Source organism: Ornithorhynchus anatinus, chromosome 1 (genome assembly GCF_004115215.2).
Source record: "Ornithorhynchus anatinus isolate Pmale09 chromosome 1, mOrnAna1.pri.v4, whole genome shotgun sequence".
Classification (NCBI taxonomy): Eukaryota; Metazoa; Chordata; class Mammalia; order Monotremata; family Ornithorhynchidae; genus Ornithorhynchus; species Ornithorhynchus anatinus.
In genome coordinates, this window is record NC_041728.1 from 129,409,395 (window position 1) to 129,434,232 (window position 24,838).

The 24,838-nt window shown below is 48.0% G+C and overlaps 1 protein-coding gene across 12 annotated transcripts in view; it reads right to left on the bottom strand.

The window, feature by feature from the left end:
* Nucleotides 1-16,036: 16,036 nt before the first annotated feature.
* GIGYF2 (GRB10 interacting GYF protein 2) overlaps nucleotides 16,037-24,838 on the bottom strand; it is a 125,842-nt gene continuing 117,040 nt past the window's right edge. For all 12 annotated transcript variants that reach the window (XM_029064311.2, XM_029064270.2, XM_029064231.2 and 9 more), the window contains one exon: nucleotides 16,037-17,978. In XM_029064311.2, the coding sequence (XP_028920144.1) occupies nucleotides 17,911-17,978 (68 nt within the window). In that variant the 3' untranslated portion in view covers nucleotides 16,037-17,910. The remainder of the gene's footprint in view (nucleotides 17,979-24,838) is intronic.

Here is a 24,838-nt window from a genome sequence, read left to right on the forward strand (position 1 = left end):
GCTTCTCCCGGCGATTGGCGGGGTGGGAAGTGAGCTTGGTTTTCGTTGGTTTCAAAAATTAAAACAAAATAAAATTTCGGTGCGCGGGGAAAAGTCAGAGAGCCTCGGAGCTTCACCCATACAATGCCAACACTGTCCACTCAGCTCTCAGACACCTCTGTCCGGGCACACACACACGCACACCGCACACCCGTGCAGGAGTCCCGCCGAGAGTCACTCGCTCTGACTGCCAAGTTGACCTCCCCTCCTGAAGGCACGCAGCGGCTCCTCCCTTCGGGAGGGGGGGAAAAAGGGAGGAAACCACACACAAACACACACACAAACGCACACACAGTTGGCCATTGAGAGCGAATGACCCGCACGCCAGCTTGGCCATTTACTTTGGAAAATTTTCTCTAGTTCCACTGTCATTAGATGATTCGGCCAGTTCATAATTATTAATCACCCAATCTCTTCCAGGAGAGCAAGAAGGCCTCTGGAGAAAGAGCAGGTATGACGTCAGCTCAGGTAGAAACCAAACGGGCGGGCAGGCAGACAGGCGGAGACCGAGGGGTCGGCAAATCTACTCCTCCGCTTCTTCCGAGGAAATCCGCAAAGCTCACAGTGCTCTTACTGGAATGGGTTTTTGAACATCATTTCCCCTGCCTCACTGGGGTTAATGAGAGTCTTCAGAGGTCCAGAATTGGCCTAATCCAGTCAACTGCTAAATCTTGCTGATTTAGCCTCCGAACACCTGTTTACGGTGTTTGTTAAGTGATTACTATGTGCCGGACACTGTATTAAGTGCTGGAGTAGATCTAAGCTAATCAGGTTGGACACAGTGCACGTCCCACATGGAGCCCACGGTTTTAATCCCCATTTTACAGGTGAGGTCACTGAGGCCCTGAGACGCTAAGTGACTTGCCCGTGTTTACACAGCGGATAAACCAGGATTAGATACATCCGGAATCCACTCCCTTCCTCTCCATTCCAACAGTTCCCACTCTGGCCCGAACTCTAGTCCAGATCAATTAGAATATTGCCCTCGTTGACCTTTTTCCATCCTCTTTACACCGTTGTGTGGATCTTCGGGCAGAGTCGCTCAGCAGACACCTCCTCGAAGCAGCATGGCTCAGTGGAAAAGAGCCTGGGCTTCGGAGTCAGAGGTCACGAGTTCGACTCCCGGCTCTGCCACTTGTCAGCTGTGTGACTGTGGGCGAGTCACTTCACTTCTCTGGGCCTCAGTGACCTCATCTGTAAAATGGGGATTAACTGTGAGCCTCACGTGGGACAACCTGATGACCCTGTATCTATCCCAGCGCTTAGAACAGTGGTTGGCACATAGTAAGCGCTTAACAAATATCCACATTATTATTATTACATCAAGCAGAAACACTCTACAATTGGCTCCAAAGCTCTTGACTAACTTTCTCCATTTTATCCATAAGTTCTCTTCCCCTACTGTACAGTTCTGTCTTGCAGCGTGGCTCAGTGGAAAGAGCACGGACCTTGGAGTCAGAGGTCATGGGTTCGAATCCCGGCTCTGCCACTTGTCAGCTGTGTGACTCTGGGCAAGTCACTTAACTTCTCTGGGGCTCAGTTACCTCATCTGTAAAATGGGGATGAAGACTGTGAGCCCCACGTGGGACAGCCTGATTCCCCTGTGTCTACCCCAGCGCTTAGAACAGTGCTCTGCACATAGTAAGCGCTTAACAAATACCAATATTATTAACTCATCTTCCAATTACCTCACTCTTAACTCTGTTGCCTCTGACTCCTTGCTCCCGTGGTTCCTCCCATTGTACCCCCACACAAGGCCCAGCACACAGATCTCCCCATCTATAAAGTCTTCCTCCAGAAGTCCTCCAGGAGAAGCTGCATGGCCTAGTGGAAAGAGCACAGGTCTGGGAGTCGGAGGACCTTGGGTTCGAATCCGAGCTCCACCCTTTGTCTGCTGTGTGGCCTTGGACAAGTCACGTAACTTCTCTAGGCCTCAGTTTCCTCATCTGTAAAATGGGGATAAAATACCTGTTGTCCCTCACTGGAACTAAGTCCCATATTAGACTGTAAGCCCGTCAAAGGGCAGGGACTGTCTCTGTTACCGATTTGTACATTCCAAGCGCTTAGTCCAGTGCTCTGCACATAGTAAGCACTCAATAAATACTATTGAATGAATGAACAAGAACTACGTCCAATCTGAATAGCTTGCATCTACCCCAGCCCTTAGCATAATGCTCAGCACACTAGGAGCCCTGAATAAATGTCATCATTGATTTTATTATTCTCTCACGGTTTTTCTCTCAGTATCGTTAGTTCTTCTCTCTAATATGATGAGAGATGTCTAAGAATGCTGAAGGATAACCACGATTCCAGGTACAGGATCTTTTGTAACCCGCTAGACTGTAAGCCCGTTGTGGTCAGGGACCGTCTCTCTCTCTTGCTGAATTGTACTTTCCAAGCACTGAGCACAGTGCTCCGCACACAGTAAGCACTCTATAAATACAATTGAATGAATCATTTTCCAGGTGAAAATGACAATTTTTTGGTTGAATCCATCAATAGAGCTCTTACTGGGTACACAGTACTGGGAGACTACAGTGCAGAAGTCGGTAGACACGTTCCCTGCCCACAAGGAGCTTACAATCCAGAGGGGGAGGCAGACATTACTATAGAGAAGCAGTGTGGCCTAGTGGAAAGAGCACAGGCCTGGAAGTCAGAAGACCTGGATTCCATTCCTGACTCTGCCATGTACCTGCTGTGTGACCTTGGGACAGTTATTTAACTTTTCTGTGCCTCAGTTCCCTCATCTGCAAATTGGGGATTCAATGCCTGTTCTCCCTCCTACTTCAACGGTGAGCCCTACTTGGGACCTGATGATCTTGTATCTAACCCAGCATTTAGTATAGTGCTTGACATATAGTAAGCACTTAAATACTTTGATTATTATTATTGTAACTGAATTATAGATGTGAACATAAGTCCTCTGGCTCAGTGGAAAGAGCCCAGGCTTGGGAGTCGGAGGTCATGGGTTCAAATCCCGGCTCTGCCACTTGTCAGCTGTGTGACTGTGGGCAAGTCACTTCACTTCTCTGTGCCTCAGTTCCCTCATCTGTAAAATGGGGATGAAGACTGGGAGCCCCACGTGGGACGACCTGATTCCTCTGTGTCTACCCCAGCGCTTAGAACAGTGCTCTGCACATAGTAAGCGCTTAACAAATACCAACATCATTGGGCTTGGGAGTCAGAGGTCATGGGTTTGAATCCCGGCTCTGCCGCTCGCCAGCTGTGTGCCTTTGGGCAAGCCACTTAACTTCTCTGGGCCTCAGTTCCCTCATCTGTAAAATGGCGATTAAAACTGTGAGCCCCACGTGGGACAACCTGATCACCTTGTATCCCCCCAGCGCTGAGAACAGTGCTTTGCACATAGTAAGCGCTTAACAAATACCACCATTATTTTTTACTCTGGGGCTGAGGACGGGCTGAATATCAAGTGCTAAAAGGGTACATATCTCTCAGGGTGGCACCTGGAGAGTCTCCAGAACTCTACCAGTCTCGGCTACGGGAGGGAGAGTCAAGCAGAGGCCTGTCCATTCCGTTCCTAGCTTGGCCAGTGGCTAGCCAGTGACAGACCATCTGCTACAAGTCAAAACTCCCCTGTGCTGGACAGCAGTGGCCTGGGAGAGAGTCGAGGGCGGAGACTCGGGCTTACCGTGCGGATGGATGATGATGATGGAACCTTCTTTCAGTCAATCGGTACAGTTGTTTGCTGTTGTATATAAGGGATGAACCTTTGTCTAGGTGTGAAGACACTGAGAATGAGAGTATTCATGAACAAACTGATTGTGGCTTGTTAAGTGATTATTCATTCATTCATTCATTCATTCAATAGTACTTATTGAGCGCTTACTATGTGCAGAACACTGTACTAAGCTCTTGGAATGGACAAATCGGTAACAGAGACAGTCCCTGCCCTTTGACGGGCTTACAGTCTAATCGGGGGAGACAGACAGACAAAAACAATAGCAATAAATAGAATCGAGGGGATGAACATCTCATTAAAACCATAGCAAATAAATAGAATCGAGGTGATGTACATCTCATTAGCAAAATAAATAGGGTAATGAAAATATATACAGTCGAGCGGACGAGTACAGTGCTGAGGGGTTGGGAAGGGAGAGGGGGAGGAGCAGAGGGAAATGGGCGGAAAAGAGGGTTAAGCTGCGGAGAGGTGAAGGGGAGTTAGAGGGGGAGCAGAGGGAGCAGAAGGAAAAGGGGAGCTCAGTCTGGGAAGGCCTCTTGGAGGAGGTGAGTTTTAAGTAGGGTTTTGAAGAGGGGAAGAGAATCGGTTTGGCGGAGGTTAGGAGGGAGGGCGTTCCAGGACCACGGGAGGACGCGGCCCGGGGGTCGACGGCGGGATGGGCGAGACCGGGGGACGGTGAGGAGGTGGGCGGCGGAGGAGCGGAGCGTGCGGGGTGGGCGGTAGAAAGAGAGAAGGGAGGAGAGGTAGGAAGGGGCAAGGTGATGGAGAGCCTCGAAGCCTAGAGTGAGGAGTTTTTGTTTAGAGCAGAGGTTGATAGGCAACCACTGTTTACTACATGCCAGGCACTGTATTAAGTGCTGGAGTGGATCCAGTGCATAGATAGTGTGGAAGGGAGGAGTAGGGGAAATGAGGGCTTACTTGAGAAAGCCCTCCTAGAGGTGTAATTTTTAATAAGGCTTTGAGGGTGGGCAGAGTGGTGGTCGGTACGATATGAAGGGGAAAGATGTTCCAGGGCAGAGGGAGGGCATGTGTAAAGAGTGAGCGGGGAGGAAGACGTGATTGAGGTACAGTGCGTAGGACTGCATTAGAGGAGCCAAGTTTGCAGGCTGGATTGTAGTAGGAATTCAGCAAGGTAAGGTAGGTGAAGAAGGGCTAACAGGGTGCTTAAAAGCTCACGGTAAGAAGTTTCTGTTTGAGGAAGAGGTGGATGGATAACCACTGGAGGTCCTTGAGGAGCGGGGAGAAATGGGCTGAACAGTTTTTTTAGAAAAATGATCCGGGAGGTAGAGTGAAAGTAAGGACTGGTGTGGGGAGAGACAGGAGACGGGGAGGTCAGCAAGGAGGCTGATGCGATAGTCAAGGCAAGAGAGGATAAGTGCTTGGATCGGCATGGTGGCGGCTTGGATGGAGAGGAAAGGGTGGAATCTAGAGATGTGGAACTGACAGGGTTTGGCGGCCGATCGAATACGTGGGTCGAATGAGAGAGAGGAGTCGAGGATAATGCCGTGGTTATGGGCTTGTGAGGCGGGATAGTGGTGTTGCCTACACTAATAGGAAAGATAAAAGGAGGTTAGGACTTGGGTGGGAGGATGAGTTCTATTTCGGGCATGTTAAGTTTGACATGTAGGCGGGACGGCCAAGTCAGAGATGTTCTGAAGGCAGGGAGAAATGTGAGGCTGCAGAGGAGAGGCGTCAGAGCTGGAGAAGTAGATTTGGGAAGCATTCGCATACAGATGGTAGTTGAAGCTGTGGGAGCAAGTGAATCCTACGAGGGAGTGGGTGTAGATAGATTTTAGAAGGGGACCCAGAACTGAGCCTTGAGGACTTCCACAGAGGGTGGGAGGCGGAAGAGGATCCCGTGAAAGAGACTGAGCAGGACCGGTCAGAGAACCAGGAGAAGACAAGCGTCAGCGAAGTCAAGGTTACATAGTGTTTCAAGAAGAAGGGGGTGGTCCGCAGTGCCGAAGGCAGCCTAGAGATTAAGAAGGATTAAAATGGGAGAGAGACCGTTGGATTGGGCAAGAAGGTCATCGGTGACCTTAGAGAAGGCAGTTTCCGGGGAATGAAGGGGGCGGAAGGCGGACCGGAGGGGGTCGAGGAGAGAATTGGAGGAGAGGAAGCGGAGGCAACTTGCTCAAAGGAGTTTGGAGAGGAACGGAAAGAGGGAAATGAGGTGATAACTGGAGGGAGCTGTGGGGTCGAGGGAGAACTTTTACGATAGGGGAGACATAAGCATATTTGAAAGCGGTGGGGAAGAAGCCATTGGCGAGCCAACAGTTGAAGATGGTGGTGAGGAAGGGAAAAAGGGTTTTGATAAGGCATGAAAGGAGGGGGTTTGAGGTGGAGGGGGTGGGTTGTGAGAGGAGGCAGGAGGTCTCAAGATATTTCTGGGAACAGTGGGAGAGTCGAAGAGGGGTCAGACGGAGGAAGGGACTGGAGAGGAGCAGGGAAGGTTTTAGGGAGATCATCCCTGACGGCTTCAATCATATCAACATCTTCCCTGTTAGTTCTCGACAACAGGCCCAGAACACAAGCCTTCACACTTGGGCTCTCGACACCAGCAAACCAAGTGATTACATGAACGACGACAGCGAGCGAAAGTATAAATGTACGGCGTATTCATGCAAAGAGAAATTATACTGCCCTCTACTAGTATGAGAAAAATGACCGTGTGGTCTAGCTATCCCGCTGGTACACGCTAACGTGAGCGGCAGAGACCACAGTGGCTACTAAAGCGGCTATCCTGGCAACTGCCTGCTGGTCTGTCGCATTTCAGCAGAGCACTGACCCTCTGCTCAGGTCAATTAGCTGTAAATTCATTCATTCATTCAACTGCATTTATTGAGCACTTACTTTGTGCAAAGAACTGTCCTAAGCGCTTGGATGAGTACAACAACAAATGGGTTTTGTATATACGATTCTTGCGTATACTTTGCAGTGGAGAAGCAGAGTGGCCTAGTGGAGAAGCAGTATGACCTAGGGAAAAGGGCATGGTCCTGGAAGTCAGAGGACCTGCACTCAAATCCCAATTCTGCCAAGTGCTTGCTGGGTGACCTTGGGCAAGTCACAACTTCTCGGTGCCTATTTCTCCTTCCTCCTTAGATTGTGAGCCCCAAGTGGGACAGGGATTTCTCCTTCCTCCTTAGATTGTGAGCCCCATGTGGGAAAGGGACTATGTCCGACCTAATTAACTTGTATCTATCCCCGCACTTAGAACAGTGTCTTACACATAGTAAGTGCTTAACAAATATCATTAAAAAAATGATGCAGCCCCGCCCATTTACTTGCAGATGGCATTCAGTGCCCCAGCAGATTGGCTGGGACGAGACGGGTGCACAAGCCACGATCAGTTTGTTCATGAACGCTCTCATTCTCAAAGTCTTCACACCTAGACAAAGGTTCATCCCTAATATACAACAGCAAACTGTATTGATTGACTGAAAGAAGGCTCCATCATCATCATCCTGCATCAACGCTAACACCTAGTTAATATTCGCTGTTTCCTTCCAGTCATTCATTCATTCAATAGTATTTATTGAGCGCTTACTACGTGCAGAGCACTGTACTAAGCGCTTGGGATGAACAAGTCGGCAACAGATAGAGACAGTCCCTGCCGTTTGACAGGCTTACAGTCTAATCGGGGGAGACGGACGGACAAGAACAATGGCAATAAACAGCGTCAAGGGGAAGAACATCTCGTAAAAACAATGGCAACTAAATAGAATCAAGGCGATGTACAATTCATTAACAAAATAAATAGGGTAACGAAAATATATACAGTCGAGCGGACGAGTACTGTGCTGTGGGGATGGGAAGGGAGAGGTGGAGGAGCAGAGGGAAAAGGGGAAAAATGAGGCTTTAGCTGCGGAGAGGTAAAGGGGGGATGGCAGAAGGAGTAGAGGGGGAAGAGGAGCTCAGTCTGGGAACGCCTCTTGGAGGAGATGATTTTTAAGTAGGGTTTTGAAGAGGGAAAGAGAATCGGTTTGGCGAAGGTGAGGAGGGAGGGCGTTCCGGGACCGCGGGAGGACGTGACCCGGGGGTCGACGGCGGGATGGGCGAGACCGAGGGACGGCGAGGAGGCGGGCGGCGGAGGAGCGGAGCGTGCGGGGTGGGCGGTAGAAAGAGAGAAGGGAGGAGAGGTAGGAAGGGGCAAGGTGATGGAGAGCCTCGAAGCCTAGAGTGAGGAGTTTTTGTTTGGAGCGGAGGTCGATAGGCAACCACTGGAGTTGTTTAAGAAGGGGAGTGACACGCCCAGATCGTTTCTGCAGGAAGATGAGCCAGGCAGCGGAGTGAAGAATAGACCGGAGCGGGGCGAAAGAGGAGGAAGGGAGGTCAGAGAGAAGGCCGACACAGTAGTCTAGCCGGGATATAACGAGAGCCCGTAATAGTAAGGTAGCCGTCTGGGTGGAGAGGAAAGGGCGGATCTTGGCGATATTGTAGAGGTGAAACCGGCAGGTCTCGGTAACGGATAGGATGCGTGGGGTGAACGAGAGGGACGAGTCAAGGATGACACCGAGATCACGGGCCCGAGAGACGGGAAGGACGGTCGTGCCATCCACGGTGATAGAGAAGTCTGGGAGAGGACCGGGTCGGGAGGGAAGATGAGGAGCTCAGTCTTGCTCATGTTGAGTTTTAGGTGGCGGGCCGACATCCAGGTGGAGACGTCCCGGAGGCGGGAGGAGATGCGAGCCCGAAGGGAGGGGGAGAGGACAGGGGCGGAGATGTAGATCTGCGTGTCATCTGCGTAGAGACGGTAGTCAAAGCCGTGAGAGCGAATGAGTTCACCGAGGCAGTGAGTGTAAATGGAGAACAGAAGAGGGCCGAGAACTGACCCTTGAGGAACTCCAACAGTTAAAGGATGGGAGGGGGAGGAGGCTCCAGCGAAGGAGACCGAGAATGATCGGCCAGAGAGGTAAGAGGAGAACCGGGAGAGGACAGAGTCCGTGAAGCCGAGGTGAGATAAGGTATGGAGGAGGAGGGGATGGTCGACAGCGTCAAAGGCAGCAGAGAGGTCAAGGAGGATCAGAATGGAGTAGGAGCCGTTGGATTTGGCAAGAAGGAGGTCACGGGTGACCTTAGAGAGAGCAGTCTCGGTAGAGTGGAGGGGTCGGAAGCCAGATCGGAGGGGGTCTAGGAGAGAATGGGAGTTAAGGAATTCTAGGCATCGATTGTAGACGACTCGTTCTAGGATTTTGGAAAGGAAGGGTAGTAGGGAGATAGGACGATAACTGGAGGGGGAAGTGGGGTCGAGAGCGGGTTTTTTTAGGATGGGGGAGACGTGGGCATGTTTGAAGGCAGAGGGGAAGGAGCCCTTGGAGATTGAGTGGTTAAAAATAGAAGTTAAGGAAGGTAGGAGGGCAGGGGCGATGGTTTTAAGAAGGTGAGAGGGAATGGGGTCCGAGGCGCAGGTGGAGGGGGTGGCACTTGCGAGGAGGGAGGAGATCTCCTCTGAGGATACTGCGGGGAAGGATGGGAAAGTAGGGGAGCGGGTCGGTGGCGGGGGAGGGGAGAGGCGGAGGGGTGACTTTGGGGAGCTCAGACCTGATCGTGTTGATTTTCGTGAGGAAATAGGTGGCCAGTCATTCCCCGCCCCCCAATAAATATTAATACACTAACACTTCTCCTACGAGTTTAATAGATTACATCCTTCCCAAAAATAATTGGTTCCAGGAGCATGTGGGAAGAGCAAAGCTAGCTAGAACCTGCCATTAACAGAATCCATGTTCTCAGTGGAAAAGCTGAGGTCTCTCCTAGTTTCATTTTATCTATAATAATAATAATAATAATGTTGGTATTTGTTAAGCGCTTCCTATGTGCCGAGCACTGTTCTAAGTGCTGGAGTAGATACAGGGTAATCAGGTCGTCCCACGTGAGGCTCACAGTTAATCCCCATTTTACAGATGAGGTAACTGAGGCACAGAGAATTAAGTGACTTGCCCACAGTCACACAGCTGACAAGTGGCAGTGGCAGGATTCGAACTCATGACCTCTGACTCCCAAGCCCGGGCTCTTTCCACTGAGCCACGCTGCTTCTCTACCCCCAAGGCACTCATTAATTCCACAGTGGCACATCTTTATGGAAAGATGTTGAGTTGTGACTTCCCCAACACGGCTCAACGTCTGGGATTCCTTTTCAATGCTGAGCTGCATTAAACAAAAGGATCGTGGCCGGCTCAATCGCACATCATGGCTCCCTGAAACCTGGAGGAAAGGAAGTCATATAAATTGCTACAAAGCAATAGTCAAATCTTATGGTAATTCCATCCTTCTTTACTAGAAAAAAACCCCCAAAACCAGATGTGCTTTTTCTTATGGCGTAGATTGGCTGACATTTGTGGGTGCCATTTTAAAGCAGAGGACATTTTGAGGCGTGTCTTTTTTTTATGGTATAATAATGTTGGTATTTGTTAAGCGCTTACTATGTGCAGAGCATTGTTCTAAGCACTGGGGTAGATACAGGGTAATCAGATTGTCCCACGTGAGGCTCACAGTCTTCACCCCCATTTTACAGATGAAGTAACTGAGGCACAGAGAAGTGACTTGCCCAGTCACACAGCTGACAAGTGGCGGAGCTAGGATTCGAACCCATGATCTCTGACTCCCAAGCCCGTGCTCTTTCCACTAAGCCACGCTAATAATAATGATAGTGGTATTTGTTAATGGCTTACTATGAGCCAGGCACTGTACTAAGTGCTGGGGTGGATCCAAGAAAATCAGGTTGGACACAGTCCCTGTCCCACGTGGGGCTCAGTCTCAATCCCCATTTGTCAGATGAGGTAACTGAGGCCCAGAGAAGTCAAGTGACTTGCCCAAGGTCACACAGCAGACAAGTGTCAGAGGAGGATTAGAACCCACGACCTTCTGACTCCCAGGCCCATGGTCTACCTACCACAAGCCATGCTGATTTTGATTTGGGTCAGTGGAGGCAGGCCAAGCAGGAGGGAGCCAAGAGCTCTCCAAATTTATTGCTACCTCTATTAGTTTGAGGTTTCTCACCTGCTGGGGCAGGACCCCATCTCTGTTTGCTTTCAAAAATCATCCCTCTCAAACCCTCATTTCCCTGATTCACCCTCCCTTTCATTCATTCATTGATTCAATAGCATTTATTGAGCGCTTACTATGTGCAGAGCACTGTACTAAGCGCTTGGAATGAACAAGTCGGCAACAGATAGAGACGGTCCCTGCCGTTTGACGGGCTCCCGGTCTAATCGGGGGAGACGGACAGACGAGAACGATGGCAATAAATAGAGTGGAGGGGAAGAACATCTCGTAAAAACAATGGCGACTAAATAGAATCAAGGCGATGTACATTTCATTAACAAAATAAATAGGGTAATGAATAAATAGGGTAATGAATCCCTTCTGTGTCACCTGTGCACTTCCATATTCACTCCAGTCTCACAGCACGGACGAACATATCCTTATGCTCTGCCATTTTAATAATAACAATTATTAAGGAATTTGTTAAGCACCTATGTGCCAGCCATTGTTCTAAGCACTGGGACGGATGCAAGCAAATTGGCTGGGACACAATCCCTGCCCCCTGAAGGGCTCACAGTCTCAATCCCCATTTTCCAGATGAGGTAACTGAGGCCCAGAGAAGTGAAGTGACTTGCCCAACATCACACAGCAGACAAGTGGCAGAGCCAGGACTAGAACCCATGACCTTTGACTCCCAGGCCCGTGCTCTAGCCACTGTGACAAACAAGGATGGGCTTCGAACCCACACGTGCAGAGCACGATGGATTAGCAGTCCGTCGCCTTAACCGCCCGGCTACCGAATGTCCCCCACTAGCCTTTAAGCTCTAATGGGCAGGGATCATGTCCACCAGCTCCATTATACTCTGCACACACTAAGCATTCATTAAATACCACTGATTGATTTTGATATGAGAACCGTCACCTCGACGGACAATCCCTTGAGCGGCGATAATAAGAAAGTCTGTGTGGTAACGACGGGGCCGTCTCACGGGCTTTGCGCAGATAAGGTTTCCCGACAGGCAAATTTCGGAATTTGGATCCCTCTTATGAAAGACTCAGCCTCCTATGGACACTAGAGGCCTTCCCTAAGCCCTCCTTTCCTCTTCTCCCACTCCCGGCGGCGTCACCCTGATTTGCTCCCTTTATTCATCCCCCCTCCCAGTCCCTAACACGTACATATCTGTATTTTATTTATTTACATTAATGACCGTCTCCCCCTCTAGACTGTAGGCTCGTTGTGGGCAGGGAATGTGTCTGTTTATTGCTATATTGTACTCTCCCCAGCGCTTAATAAAGTGCCGTACGCACTGTAAGCACTCAATAAATGCGATTGACTGACTAGGTGGTCTATGACTGCTCGGTAATCGGAATCTTTGGGGTCCCAGGCGGACAGGCTGTTCGTAGGAGCCGAGACTGCCCGCCAGCTCGACCGTTGCTCATTTTCAGTCTCTTTCACGGGCTCCTCCTCCGCCTCCCACCCCCTAACTGCAGGAGTCCCTCGAGGCTCAATTCTGGATCCCCTTCTATTCTCCATCTACGCACACCCCCTTGGAGAACTCATTTGCTCCCATGGCTTCAACCAGCACCTCAATGCAGATGATTCTCAAATCTACATCGTCCTGATAATAATCATAATAATGACAATGGTATTTGTTAAGCACTAACTACGTGCCAGGCACTGTACTAAGCGCTGGGGTGGATACAAGCAAACTGGGTTGGAGCCCGTGGGGGCTCACCATCTCCATCCCCATTTTAGAGATGAGGTCACTGAGTCCCAGAGAAGTGACCCAAGGCGCAAGGTCACACAGCAGACGCGTGGCGCAGCCGGGATTAGAACCCAAGACCTGATTCCCAGCCCCATGGTCTATCTTCTATTAGGGAAGCAGCGTGGCTTACTGGCAAAAGCCCAGGCTTGGTAGTCAGAGGTCATGGGTTCTAATTCCAGCTCTGCCACTCGTCAGCTGTGTGACTTTGGGCAATCATTTCACTTCTCTGTGCCTCAGTTACCTCATCTGTAAAATGAGGACGAAGACTGTGAGCCCCACATGAGACAACCTGATAACCTTCTGTCTACCCCAGCGTTTAGAACAATGCTTGGCACATAGTAAGCGCTTAACAAATAGCCATGCCTGATCTCTTTCTCTGCATCTCTGCTTCGATGTCCCGGTGACACCTCAAACTTAACATGCCCAAATCACAACTTATATTCCTACCCCAAATCTGTCCTCCTCTTGTCTTTCCCCACACTGTAGACACTACCAGCATTCTCCCTCTCAGAAGCCCATAAGGTTGGCGCTATCCTCGACTCATCTTAGATCCCACATATTCAATGGCACCAAATCCTGTCAGTTCTACCTTCATAGGTGGCTACTAAAATCTACCCTTTCCTCTTTAAACTGCTACCAAATGAATCCCAGCATTTATCCTATCCTGCCTTGATTGCTGTATCGCCCTTGCTAATCTTCCTCCCTCTTCTTCTCCAGACTCGAGTCAATACTTCACTCTGCTTCCCAGATCATTTTTCTACAGAACCGTTCGGTCCAGGTTTTCCAACTCCTCAAGAACCTCCAATGGTTGCCCATCACCTCTGCTCCAACGGACCCTCCATACCATTTGGGCATTCGATTTGCATTTGCTCATCCCCTCTCCCAGCCCACAGCACATACGTACGTATCTTTAAATTATGTCTTTCTCCTCCTCCAGACTGTAAGCTCATTGTGGGCAGGGAACGTGTCAATTCTTTTGTACTGTACTCTCCTAAGCACTTAGGACTCTGCACCTAGTAAGATGCTCAAGAAACACCACTGATTCCTTTATTTATAGCAATCACCTTGCCCCTTCATTCACCCATTCAAATGTATTTACTGAGCACTTGTTTGCAAAGCACTGTGCTAAATGCTTGGGAGAGTATAAATGCTTGGGAGAGTACATTACAACAAAAAACAGACATTCTCTGCCCACTACAAGCTTACTGTCTACAGGTGGGGAGACAGGCATTAATATAAACTAAAGATATGTACATAAGTGCTGTGGGGCTGGGAGGAGGGATGAATAAAGGGAGCAAGTCAGGGAGACACAGAAGGAATTAGAAGAGGAAAGGGGGGCTTAGTCAGGGAAGGCCTCTTGGAGGAATTGTGCCTTCAATAAAGCTTTGGGGGGCGGGGGGCGGGGGGCGGGGAGAGAGCAATTGTCTGTCGGGTTTGAGGACGGAGGGAATTCCAGGCCAGAGGCACGACTTGGGCGAGGGGTCGGTAGCGAGATTGACGAGATCAAGGGGCATTGAGGTTATCATTAGAGGAACAAAATGAGCGGGCTGGGTTGTAGTAAGAGTAACGAGGTGAGGTAGGAGCGGACAACTTCAATGAGTGCTTTAAAGCCTTCCTACCTTACTTTTCTGATTTTCTACTAGAACTCAGCCTGCACGCTTCACTCCTCTAATGCCAACCCACTCACTGTTCCTCAATCTCGTCTATCTTGCCACCGACCCTTGCCCTCATCCTGTCTCTGGCCTGGAATGCCCTTCTTCCTCATATCCATCAGACCATCATTCTCCCCGCCTCCAAAGCCCTATTAAAAGCACATCTCCTCCAAGAGGCCTTCCCCGACCGTGCCCTCAATTCTTCTTCTCCCATTCCCATCCGCGTCGCTCGTATACTTGGATTTTCTCCCTTTATTCACGCCTCCCTCAGCCCCACATATCCGTAATTTCTTTCTTTAATGCTTATCTCCCCCTCTAGACCGTGAGCTTATTGTGGGCAAGGAGCCTGTCTACCAACTGTTATATTGTTCTCCCTCAAACACTAAGTACAGTGCTCTGCCCACAGTAAGCACTCAAATGATTGATTACAATCGCTTAGGCTTTTGAGCCGGCTCCGCCAACAGATCTGGCAACACAGTCACTTAGTCGGAGTCACTGCCAGCTCCCACCCAAGCAGTTCAATTCTAGAGCAGAAAACCCGGATAAATACCCTCAGTTCACGCAGCCTAGAATTACATCTCCTAGAATGGCAACAATCGACTCGGGTACAAGTCTCCTCTCTTGATACCCAGTCTAATTGGCCATTGCTGTTTTTATAGAGATCAATGACCTTGAAAGACTGAAAACTCTTACCTTGGATTCTCAACTTCTAGCTCTTAGAGGCTTGAAATAATCACCACCACTTACCTACAAATGAATCCTCTTGGTTACCTTTATTTACCTTATTGTGTCAGGGGAAAAAAAAAAAAGTGCACATCCTTACCTAGACTGAAAGCACATCTCTGGAAATATCTTGAGTTTAATGCCACTGCAGGAGGTATTAGGGGAAGCACATCTGGTTTTACTGTAGGTCCCATAAACAGTGACTTTTTATATTAATTCCTCCTCAGCAAAGTGAGGTTTGTTTTTTTATAAAATATCTACATTTCCTCACCAGGTTAGTATACATTTTAAGGTAAGTCCAGTTACATGCCAAAATTGATAAAAGACTTCTTGACAATGAGAAAAAAGGCACTTAGAAGCAGAAAATTCACCCAACATGCCTGTGTTTAAAATACCAGTAGTATCAAGCTATTTTTGTAAATTATCGATATGGCCATAAGCAAATTTCTTACCGGTCTCTGAAAAGTCTGACCTAGAAGCTACTCTGTGGGTAGAAAAGTTCTGGGGAAAAACAGAAGCGATCAGAGGAATGAACAGTCCGTAAAACAGTTAAGCTCAAGTAGAAAAGTGAAAACCCCGTGTCCCCAAGGCATAAATTGGCCGTGTACAGAAGGCAGCGACTTGTAGGGGGGGTGGGGATGCCCGGGGCACAGGGGAGGGGACAGAGCCCCAATATCCCAAGGCAGTAGGGCCCCTTCGCCAGTTCTGCCGAGGACATTTTAGGTGGAGGGTGGGGTGCTCTGTGCTTGTTTCTTGACTCTTCCGACACTGAACGGCAGCATTCATTTTCGACTCCGTTGTTCGTCGGTATGTATAGCTGGCTTCATCTTTCCTGCTATAAACAAGGTAGGTCTGTGGAGGGAGGGGGTGGCGGTTGGGCGGAGGGCAGGCCCACAGAAGGGCCGGGGAGGGGAGGCTGTGTGTGGATTAGTGTGGACATTTAGCCCTGTGTTTCCAATCTCAATTTACAGATGTTGATTTTGAACGCTAATATTCTCGAGTAGAAAAACCATCTTAACGTTCCCGAAGAAAGCGGCGGCCGTCTCCCCACTCTCTAGGTACTTGCTACTCGTCGCTTCTCGATGAAGCTCGACGGCGGCCTTCAGATCCTTTTCGGGCTCAGAAACCACTACCAAACCACCTCGACACAAGCAAGCACAAAATGCACTCTCAGGTATAATACAACCAGGTTTTATTTAAGTTCTCTCTTTTTTTCTCCACACTGGCAAAAGTTCTGAGGGAGCTTAAAGTTTTGTAAACATTTTAACTATCCCTCTTCCCCCCTTTATGAATTTACAAAGCAGAGGAGATTAGGAGGCCGGACTCGAGACGGCTCCCGGGCTCACCAAGCTATTGGATCCAAAAACTATATACAAGTTTGCAGCAGTCTCTGTATAGTTACTGTACATATTCGGGGGGGAGGACGGGATAGAGAGGGGATGGTGATTCAAAAAAAAAAAAAATAAAATAAAATAAAAATAACATAAACCAAACAAAATAATCCAAAGCCAGACTGCTCTCAGAGCAACTCAAGCCTTCTTCTTCAGGCAGTGATGACAGAGGAAAGAAAAGGTGCTTTATACAGCTCCACCCAAACTGCGGCACTTCTCCCCCAGGCACAGTCCAACTCTTTGGGAGCGAGGAGGAGGAGGAGGAGGAGGTGGAGGAGGAGAGAGGCTGGAATTGTATGTGTATTTGGCAATTTCCAGAGGAGGGGATGGGGCCTAGGGGTTTCGTTTAACTCTCGACGACTGAGGAAGGACAGACGAGAGATTACCAACCCATCCGATGGCGTCTGAAGTATAAGGGAAAGGGACCACAATCGGAAGGCTAGAAGATAAAGCCAACCAGCGTTCCCAGGCCTTCCTTCTCCCCCATTCGCCTCGTCTTCCTAGTTAGTGGTTTCCAGGAATAAAGATCCCGCAGGTATCCAGGTGGCCGGCGCCTTTATTCCTCGATCTCGTTCCAGGGGCGGGCGAGACAAGAGGGCATCCTAGAGCTCTGACTGCAGCCTTTTCGGGGTGGCAGCAAGATGCTTCTACTGCCAAGAGAGACCGGGTGAAGTTCTGAAGGTTGTGTGCTCAGGAGCCCAAAGACATCCCCGACCAAAGTGAAACTTTACAAATACATACAAATGGTAAAGAGAGGCCTCTTAAACGAGACAAATTCTTAGCAGAAGGGCCCAAAATAAAACGGTCCTATTCCTCTGAAGTAAAAATATGGACGGGAACGATCGATAAGATGGAGGAATCGTTTTTAAAATCATCCTTCTCCCGGATCACCGAGTTCCCCTTTGTCTGGGAAGGGGGGAGTGTGCCAGAGGGAGAACTCAACTTGCTTTGACATCACTGTCTGACGAAGAAAACCTTGAACTTTCCTTTCAAAACTGATGCTCAGAAAAGGTCAGGGGAGGGGGGAGGGAGGGGGAAAGAGGGCAACTTCAAACCTATCCAAGCGAAACTCCACCCACCCAAGCCCTTTCTGGAGCCATCCAAAAGTTAGCTTTAATCAATGCAACTCCTGGGTTTGGGAGAGCACCGTTTCGCCCCGACGGAACGGCGAAGTTGCAATCCGGGTGGCGTCTGTCATTCACTGACATCTGTTAACCAAAAATTCTGTGATTGCACAAGGAACGCCCCTTCCCTCCCTCCTCCCTCCCCGCCCCCCACCACCCGCCTCCCAAAAAAAGTGACCAGGGGAAAGGAAGCTGCCGGCAGGCAGATCCCAATTGGCTTTTTAGAGAACAGCAGAAAGAATCACAGCACAGTGAATACTTGCTGCCCGCAGATCAGCCTTGTGGCGGAAGAATCCCAACTCCCACCCACCCGATCGACACAGAGACGCCGGCTTTGTCTATTGCTTGGCATCTACGCCGACGAGGGCCGTGCGGAGTCCTGGGTGGAAAGGGCTAGAAGAGAAAGCCTGAGATGATCGGTTCTGTGATTCGTTGAAGGGGGAACAGAAAATAAACGGTGGAGAAGTACTGTATCCAAAGGTGGAGAATCCATGGTTAACAGATATAGGAAAAGGCCGGTCCATTTGCATGTGCTCAGTAGTCATCCAATGTCTCTATTTCTCCCATGTTGAGTCGCTCTGATGAAGCATTCACGGAAAACCCTGAAAAGAAAGGTACGGCCGACGATTAGCGACCAGCAAAGCTCCAAAACAGAACTTCTCCAACTCATGTGGGATCTGCCAAGTTTTCCAGGTAGGATGGCAAGGGAATCAACCGATCCCGACCTGAGGCCCGGCACTTTCGAGCAAGTGAAAGACCTAAGGACAAAATTGTGTCTTCCTTTCAGTATGGGGATCCTGCTCTGGGAGATGCCCACCGGTATAAGAATGACACCACTTCCCAAATCGAGTCATTCCACTTCTAAAATTGTGATTTTTAACATTTCAGTCATTCGAACCATTTTATTAATAGCCTATCACCTTAGGTGCAGTCGCTCCCGGGGCTTTTTGAGCTAGACGTGCTCATTGCCGGTCTCTGATGAAACTGGAGAGACTGCAACCAAGGTGGACGGGACCTGAAATGGTGGCCTTCTGGCTTACTGGCTCTTTGAAACTTACCTCTTCCCAGTCTCTATCCCCCGCCTAAAAACCTTGTCCCCTTACCACTCCCACATGCAAAATGAAGAGTTGGCATCTCCGCAGATAACTCTTCCAAGGTTTTAGAATTAGTACAAAAAACAGCTTTGGTCTTGACCCTCTCCCTCCTTCGTCCCTCGTCCCCAGGCACCAGCATGATGAGGGTATCAAGCCATCCATCAGTCTGGCTAGATTCCTGGCCAGGGAGGGCAGCTATTGAGGCCTCCATTGAGAAATGGACAAAACTGTCCATAGACATTTAAAGAGAAGAAAAAAAGTGCGCACTTCTTGTACGGCAGACCATCCCGTAACAACGGGGGCACGGGGGACGGGGATGAGGGGAAATGGGTTGTTTTCAGCTGAAACCGGAGAGTTTAAGGAGATGGGCGTCTCGTGGGGCAACATTTACCCAACACCGGAATTTGATCATTGAAGGAAATGGGGCTAACAGTCTCAACTCTGGAGAAAGAAATATTTTTAAGGACGGTGAACAATCTGGGATCAATAAAGATCAGCAAAAGGGAACACTTAAGATATGCAATCCCAAAGGACCCTTTTGCTAACAGTCTCCTTAGAATCCAGGTACCAATTTAAATTTCCCCAAGAGTTACAGTTGTAAATTGAGAAGCAGCTTGGTCTAGTGGATAGAACATGGGCCTGGGCGTCAGAAGGACCTGAATTCTAATCTCTGCTCCACCACCTGTCTGCTTTGTGACCTTGGGCAAGTCACAATTTCTCTGGGCCTCACTTACCTCACCTGTAAAATGGGGATTAATACTGTGAGCCCTATGTGGGACAGGGATTGTGTCTAACCTGATTAGGTAGTACCCACCCCAGCACTTAGTACACAGCCTGGTGCACAGTAAGCACTTAACCAATACCATGAGAAGTTACAGTGATAATTATCAAAAAGGAAAGAAATTGCAAGAACTGCAGGTAAGCTCCGCAGGCTCCTCCCTCCTCAAGACCCCCCAGTAGCTGCCCATTCAACTCCACATCAAACAGAAACTCCTAGCCCTGAGTTTTGGAGCAGTCCATCAGCTCTTCCATCCCTCTACTGCCTCGCTGATTTCCAACTCCGGCCTAGCCTGCGTGCTTTGCTCCGAATGCCAATCTACGTGCTTGATCTCATCTATCTCACCACCAACCCCCTGCTCCCGTCCTCCCGCTGGCCTGGAGCTCCCTCCCAACTTTGTGTACGACAGACCTTGGCTCTCGCTACCTTCAGAGTCTTATCGAAGTCCTCCCCTCCAAGAGGCCTTCCCCGACGAAGCCCTCATTTCCTCTACTTCCTCTCCCTTCTGTGTCACCCATGCACTTCAATATGTATCTTCTAAACACTTGATATGCACCTCAGCCCCATCGCATTTATTGTATATATCCATAAATTTATTTTAATGTATGTCTCCCCCTCGACCTTAAGCTTTTTGTGGGCAGGGACTGTGTCTTAACAACCCTATTGCATTGCATCTTCCCAATTATTTAGTACAATGCTCTGCGTTACTAAGCTCTCAATGTGAGAGGCACAGACCTAAGAATCAAATGACTTGAGTTCTAATCCCAGCTTTGCCACCTGCTTGATGTGTGACCTCGGATATGTCATTTTAATTATCTGTGCCTCAGTTTCCTCAACTGTAAAATGGGGAATCAATACTGTTCTCCCTTCTACTTAGATTGAGAGCCGCACGTGGGATAGGGACTGTACGATTCAATTAGCTTGTATCTACCCCAGCACTTAGAATCATGCTTCCCACATAAGAAAAACTTAAATGCTGTAATTATTTCTGCAATTATTAATAAACATCACTGGTTGTTATTATTACTATTATTATTAATGGTAACGATGTTTGTTAAGCACTTACTATGCGCTGAGCACTGCTGTAAGTGGTGGAGGTAAAGGATGATAATAATAATAATAAGGTTGTTATATGTTAAGAACTGTGCCAAGCACTGTTCTAAGCACTGGGATAGAAACAAGGTAATCAGGTTGTCCCACATAGGGCTCACAGTCTTCAGCCTCATTTTACAGATGAGGTAACTGAGGCACAGAGAAGTTAAGTGACTTGCCCAAGGTCACAAGGCTGACAACCATATACAGTCCCTCTCTCACATGAGGCTCATAAAGGTGACTGACTCTGAAATACTGGTGAATTTACAGATGAGCAAAACCCTACACTGGAAAACAACGGTCCCATTGAATTTATTTGCAATTTTTTTTCCTCCCCTTTCCTTTCTGTACTTCACTTTCTATTCCTATTTTCGGATGCAACCTCAAGATTTGTAAGCATATATAAAAATATAAAGCTGTTAAATATAATTCTCATTTATGCTAAAAATGCCAGTGTCTTAAAAATAAATGTCCCCATTTTGTTTACAGAGTGAAGCTGGACCCTGAAAGTAGAGTCTTTAGTGATTCAGCAGTGTCCAAAGAAGATCGGGAATAGGAACAAGCATTCATTCCTGAGCCTTAACCACGCTCCCTTAATATTACTCACCTTTCCTTCACAAACATGTCTGAAAGAATGCGAGATCCACACTTATAAAATCAGCTATTGCCAGTTAGAACTGTAAGCTCGCTGTGGGCAGAAAAATGAATCTACCAAATCTGTTATACTGTTCTCTCCCAAGTGCTTAGTTAGTACAAAGCCCTGCATAGAGTAAATGCTCAATAAAATACCCATGAGGTAGGAGTGTGAAAAGACATTTTCTTTGCTGTCATACACTCAGTACTTAACCAAAATAGTAAAAACACTAAAATAAAGTCCGAGTCGCATGAAATGTCCTATGGATTAGAATCACAACTGAGACTCGAACCAAAAGAGTAAAAATTCCTTCTATCTCCTTTAAGGATTTGTTACTGTCTCCATAACATCTTTAGAGAATTTGGATTCTTTACCGATAATATGTGAGAAAAACACACATGTAGGTAGGCAGTGACAACCTGTTTGAGACTTGTGAAAATCATCAAATTAGAGAAAAGAACGGGGGTGTAAGGACGGGGGGGGGGGGGGGGGGGCCACTGACAAGAGGCTTCAATTATAAAGTGACTAATGTTGCATTTATGAAATTTAGCAATTTACTCAGACAGCTTTTGGACTGGATGGGAAACAATGCTTCAGTTCAGAAAGATTCCCATGGCTTCCTGGCTCACTGATAATTTACTGGTTGTTCTCACCTCTCATTTATTTGTTTTGCCAGAAATAAATGCCAGAAACAGGCAGAGAGGAAAAGTAGCAAAGAAAGAAGAAATACAGTTAGTGTGTATAGCCGATGAGCTAAGCTAAAGTTAAATTCTCCAAAACGAGGGACATAGAAATTGGATCAAACACAGACACCCCATCAAGAAATTCTGGTTTGGCCAGTTTCCTGAAGAATTTCAATTATTTTTTATTTAAATTCTGTAAAAGCTGGGAAGAGAATTGGCCGATTAAAATTATTATTTTTCCAGGGAATAAATAAGCACCTGAAATCTGTGGGGGGGGGTGGGTCCTTCCCTTCTGTTTCAGGACTTGGAAGCTTTCCTCCCACCTTCCAGGTTCAAAGCTAGTTTTAAAACAGATTTCAAAATTTCCTTCTTTCTCAGAAATGAAATGGTAGCAGAGGAAGAAGGGGTTGTGGGACACTTTCTAAGTTAATGTTTCGTCATTCCTTTCCTGCCCAGATAGCCCTTCCTTCAATTTTTTTTGGGGGGGAGAAATTACTGTCCTTGAGGGCCTCTCCTTCAAACTCAGCTACAGACTTTAACCAACTGCAGTAATTTGAGACACCGCCAGCCACAAGGCCCTATGCTATTGCCTTCCCTTCCTTCCTAGGTATTTCTAGCTCCTGGGAAAAGAGAGGGCTGGGTAAGCAGTAATGACTTTTTTTGTCCCATATCCACTCTAAATGGATGAAACAGTAGGACCCTGCAGAGCAGGAATGGCAGCATTTTCCTTACGGAAGCAGACTTGCCCGTACTGAGTGGAGAGTGTTCCATGAAAGGTTAAGCTCTTGCCACCTACTCAAAACAACTATCAGCCTCCATCTTAACCAAAGGAAATGAAGAGTTGCCGAACTGTACTTTCCGAGTGGTCAGTACCGTGCTCTGCAGAGTATGCGCTCGATAAATACGGTTGAATGAACAGTGAATGGGGCTTCGTAGAAAATCCTCAAGTAACTAAGCTATTTTTCCAAGAGAAACTTCAAAGTTAGGATCTTACTAAAGCAACTTGAGCAGCTGTGTGGCCTAGTGGAGTCATAAAACCTAGGCTCTGCCACGTCTCCGCTGTGTGATTTTAGGCAAACTTTACTTCTCTGTGCCTCAGTTGCCTCGCCTGTAAAATAGGGACTAAAACTGTGAGCCCAATGCGGGATATGGACTGTGTCCAACCTGATCAGCTTGTACCTCCCCCAGGCCTTAGCACAGAGCCTGGCGCACAGTAAGAGCTTAACCAAAACAATTTAAAAAAACCAACTTCTCATGACACACAGAGTATTCACAAAGACAGATACGGTTTTCATGAAAAGATACAGTTCATGAAAAGAGGGCAATAAGGCATACCAGATTAGACTGGAATGAAAGTTGAGAGCAGCTACCGAGAACGAGGCTTGCCCCTCCCCTTACCAGAAGTCCACAGCCTCAATGTCATCCTCGACCCTTTGCCGTCGTTCGACTCTTGCGTTCCGACTACCGCGCAACGTTTCCCAGATCCACACTGTCCTCTCTCCACCCACACCACTACATGCCGCTGCACTGCCCTGTACAAGCTCCGGACTTGCCTTGGCTAGACTACGGCACCCAATCTCTTTGCTCATCTCCCGCCCTCCGGCCTCTGCCCTCTTCCATCTATGACTGTCTGCTGCACAGATCAGCTTCCTGGAGGGTCACAGCCCACATCTCTTTTTCAAAACCTTCAATGGCTCCCTTTGCCTCTCTGCAGCAAACCAAAACTCCTCACCATCTCCTTCAATGCTCTCCACCATCTGGCCACGCTCGCTCTAAAACTCTCCCACCTCCATCCCCATGCTCACACCGTTCCCCCGGTTTGGACCTCCCTCCTTCCTTATATCAGGCAGACCACAGCTCTCTCCACACTCAAATTCCTCCTAAAATCCCACATTCTCCAACCAGCTTTCCCCAATTAATTTCCCAGCACCCAGAATTCTATCATTCTCTCTGCCAACTCTAGCACTTGAAGAATTTATTTCCACCCTCCCTAGCATTCGCGCATATAGTAACTGTTGGTTTAATTTCTTCTGACAGCGTTGTCAATATTTTTACGGTTGTCTCCCCGGTTAGAGTACAGGCTACTAGTAGCGGGGAACGTGTCTCTTCTTTATTCTGTATTTCCCAAGTACTTAGTACAGTGCATCGCCCCAAGTGAATGCTCAATACATGCTATTCCTACTGGTGACGCACAAGATTCCATACACTGGACTTTGGGGCTATAAGGTAGGAAAGGTGAAATGACATAACAAAGTCCAGGAAACAGGAGTAATAGAGTTTACAGTAAGCTATTATTCTTCCTTACTCTGTTCTTAATCCACTTCCACTTTAAAAGCTCAGCTAGGATTAACTGACTTGTGTGGCTCATTCTTATTTTCTTAAAAATAATTGCCCCTTGTAACTCAATTATGGTATGAAACGAGGCTGGCTACCTACCTTGGATTTTCTAAAGCTATTCCAGCCAACTGGTCAAAATTTCTTATGCCCTGGCTAAAACGGGTCCCTCCTCCTCTTCTTTACCTGGCATAGCAGCTTCAAGCTCATGGAACAATTCTCCTTATTATGGATGTCTGGAATTCCGTGTTCAATCAATCCAGCAGCAGGAGCTACTGATGCCTGACTACTTGTTTTGTTGTCTGTCTCCCCCTGCTAGACTGTGAGCCCATTGTTGGGTAGGGATTGTCTATCTTTTGCTGAATTACACTCTCTAAATGCTTAGTATGGTGCTCTGCACACAGTAAGCACTCAATACATATGATTGAATGAATGAATTATTAATAATAATAATAATTTTGGTATTTGTTAAGTGCTTACTATGCGCGAAGCACTGTTCTAAGCACTGGGTAGATACAAGGTGATCCGGTAAGCCACTTGGGGCTCACGGTCTTAATCCCCATTTTCCAGATGAGATAACTGAGGCACAGAGAAGTGAAGTGACTGGCCCAAAGTCACACAGGCTGACAAGTGGCAGAGCCGGGATTAGAACCCACGACCTCTGACTCCCAAGCCAGGCAATTTCCACTGAGCCACGCTGCCTCTCAGCTGAATTAACTGAATGCATATGCTCAACAGTTACTCTACCAGTCCCAGAATGATCTGGGGGCCTTTAGTACATAATCAATTAATCAACATCCCCAGGGTTTTCGACAAATTAATTATATGATCATCCATCGGTGGTACC